This window comes from Periophthalmus magnuspinnatus, chromosome 23, assembly GCF_009829125.3.
Source record: "Periophthalmus magnuspinnatus isolate fPerMag1 chromosome 23, fPerMag1.2.pri, whole genome shotgun sequence".
NCBI classification, from domain to species: domain Eukaryota; kingdom Metazoa; phylum Chordata; class Actinopteri; order Gobiiformes; family Gobiidae; genus Periophthalmus; species Periophthalmus magnuspinnatus.
In genome coordinates, this window is record NC_047148.1 from 21,357,435 (window position 1) to 21,360,742 (window position 3,308).

Genomic DNA, 3,308 nt, shown 5'->3' on the forward strand with positions numbered 1-3,308 from the left:
CCCTACACACACCTGCACACCCCCACGCACGCACACTGTCACACACACACTCTCACACACACCCCTGCGCACACCCACACACACACACACACACACACCCTCACTCTCATACATGCACACACACATACACGCACACACTCTCTCACACACACATACCCCCCCACACACACATAAACACACACGCTCACTCTCATACATGCACACACACACACCCCCTCTCACACACACATACCCACCCCCACACGCAGACACACACACATGCTCACTCTCACACACACGCACACACCCCCTCTCACACACACACGCACACACACACCCTGACACACACACATGCACACCCCCTCTCTCTCACACACACACACACACACACCCACACACCCCCTCTCACCCACACACACATTTTAATCTATTTAATTGCACTTGACTGTGAATAACTAAACAAATGCTCAAACTCACAGGGGGCACTTGATCCTTCTCGTCTAATGGATTGCAGATTCCTTTCCCATAGGAGCATTTGGACAAACAAGACACGCCGCCTCCGAACAGACGAGCTGAGAGGACGCCACGCCAAGAACGCCACGCCAAGAACGCCACGCCAAACAATCACTTTACATCTTTACACCTTCCACCTGAGACACAGTGTAGGTTTGGCTCTGCGTTTTCAAACTGTCCATCTAAGCATTTTGTCCTGGAATTGCATAATAATTATCGTTTGTTTGTTTGTTATGTGCTCCTTTTATCTATAAGGGACTACTTCACAAACTGCCAGAATACCTCACATTATTTATCGATACGGGGACATTTAAACCCAGATCACACGACTAAGAACGATCCGTACTAAAACTGAGATGGGAAAGAGGATTTTTAGCTTTTTTACTTCACAAAAACACACTCCAAGGAAAAGCAAAACTGGATATACTGGTAAAATAATTCATATAATTTAATTTAATCATTTTATAATCTGGTAATGAGCTTTTATACACACACCTGTACCTGTTTTTAATTGTTACGGACTTGTATATTGGTTGTTTTGTTTGTTTTTCTGCTTGTCTTGTGTTTTAACAATGAAAAAGAGGGACTGAGTGCTGTCATTCCACTGTATAAATTAAAATAAAACAAATAAAATGTAATGAAACTCCCTTTTGGATGTTTCTGCTGTCCCAGTCCAGAAGTAACAATAAGTATAAAGATGGAATAAACATGGAAAAACATTTTACCAGCCCCATTTTGATCAATTCACTGAAATAAAATCCTCAAATTCATAAATACTTTAGTACTAAAACGTGGCCTGGTATAACAAAATAGATTCACTTCTGCTTATACATTTGTGGACAAAATAATAACGTCAAACAGCAAATCAAAGGAGAATTTTTTGTATAATAATTAAGTCAGATTTATTAAACCCTTGAGCCAAGACTTCAGAAATGATTCTCAGTATCATAATCACCAGTGTGAATAAATAAGACATGATTTTCCCATTAAACAAACATATACAACATGCCCCATGCCGCTACCGCAACATTTTATTCGGGGTTTTCGACCAAAGTTCGACCAAAACAAATAACACACAAATGCATAGAATCGGTACAATTTAAGACAACACCTATTTCCTAAGTCCCTGTTTAAGAATGTACAAAGACGCTGTTTGTCTCCTTTTTCATGTCTGAGAAGGAACGAGTATAAAAATAAAACTTTCACAATGATAAATAGCTATATTTATAGACATTTGGCAACAAACCGACACTTAAAGTCCCCTAATCGACCTGTTTTTGTGTGAGAAATAAAAACATGACAACACACGTAAAGTAATTCCACAACGTCTCAACTACAAGCATGTCTGTGGTACTTTTTTTTCTTATTAAAAAAAGTAAATTCTGTTCTTACCTTGTGAAAATTTTAACTACACAATTTTCAGGCCAAGTGCTTTTAAATGTAATAAATTAATCCAGACCTGACATTCAGACGGGAGGAATATCAAAAGGGGCAGCATGACAAGAACTGTCCAACTTTACATCGTTGAAAAAAATCCCAGAGTCCGTTTTTTTTTTTTTTTGTTAAATTAAAAAAAGAAAAAAAGAACCTAAAAAAAAAAAAAGAGTGTTCATTCCTTGCCTGATCAAAACTGTCCATGATCTACTTCATCGAGCCAGGACGCGGGACTGGCGGGAAAGTCCGGGTAACCCCCGCTGCTGCCGGTGGACAGGTCCGAGCTGGGTCCGTTGTTGGTCGCCATGGAAACTCTGGGGTTGACGGCGCTGTTCGTCCCGGGGGTCATGATGGAAAGGCCGGCGTCGGGGTAGACGAGGCTGGAGATGAGCGGCTGGTGTTGTCGGGGTAGAGACGGCAGCGAGCCCGGCGACTGGGGCAGACCGTAGGGGCTGTTGGAGCGGATGTCGTGGAACTGGTCCTGGGACGGGAGCACGGCGTGGTCCAGGGGGAAGGAGCCGTGACTGTTGCCCCCCTGACGGCCTCCCATGGCTGGTGACGACTCGCTCAGGCTGTTGTAGAGGCCGTTGGAGTGGCCCAGTTCCGACAACGGAGGCTCATCTGGGGAGAAACGAGAGCTGCGTTATGTCACGATTCAGAACTTTATTTTAGTGTAGAAGAAAATGTGTGGGTGGGAAATCAAACTATTATCAGGAATTTATTTAAAAAGTTATTCACATCATTTATTATAACCTCATAACTAGTGTTTTAGACGACACAAAAATACAAACAAACTCATTTATGTTCAGGAAATCTATGTTTGAGACCGGACACTGTTTGATATAACATTATTTCAATAGTTTTTAACAAGTTTAGAAGTTCTAGTTTCAATTTGGAATATTTAAACTGTCCATACTGTATAATTTCATTCATTTTCTCCACATAGAACACACATGTCAAACTCAGGCCCGGGGGCTAAATCTGGGCCGTGGTGTAATTATATTTGGCCCGTGAGATCATATGAAATGTGCATTAGAGCTGGTTCGCCGGTTTATAGCACACGCACTACTAATACTACAAATCCCAGAATGCTTTGCTAATACACTGCAGTCAAGTTAAGTCAAGTCAAGTTTCTATTGACACTCATTAGCAAACAAGCTACTGGTCAAGAGAGACATAACTTATTTTACTAATTTAAATAAGAAATTGATACGACTGATGTGTCTTTTATTTCAAGTTTAATTTCTAAAAGGTTTATAATATCAAACTTGAGTTGTTCCAGATTTTGTGTTTAAGGAAAAACTAAAGTTCGTTTCCGGATGAAAAGGTTAAACATCAAACATCAGTCAATTTTTCTATAAATATTGAGTTTGAGGTTAAAA

At 40.8% G+C, this 3,308-nt stretch overlaps 1 protein-coding gene across 1 annotated transcript in view; it reads right to left on the minus strand.

The window, feature by feature from the left end:
* Positions 1-1,368: 1,368 nt before the first annotated feature.
* lhx3 (LIM homeobox 3) overlaps positions 1,369-3,308 on the minus strand; it is an 8,984-nt gene continuing 7,044 nt past the window's right edge. Inside the window, exon 6 of the mRNA XM_055231647.1 lies at positions 1,369-2,547. Within this exon, the coding sequence (XP_055087622.1) occupies positions 2,117-2,547 (431 nt within the window). The 3' untranslated portion in view covers positions 1,369-2,116. The remainder of the gene's footprint in view (positions 2,548-3,308) is intronic.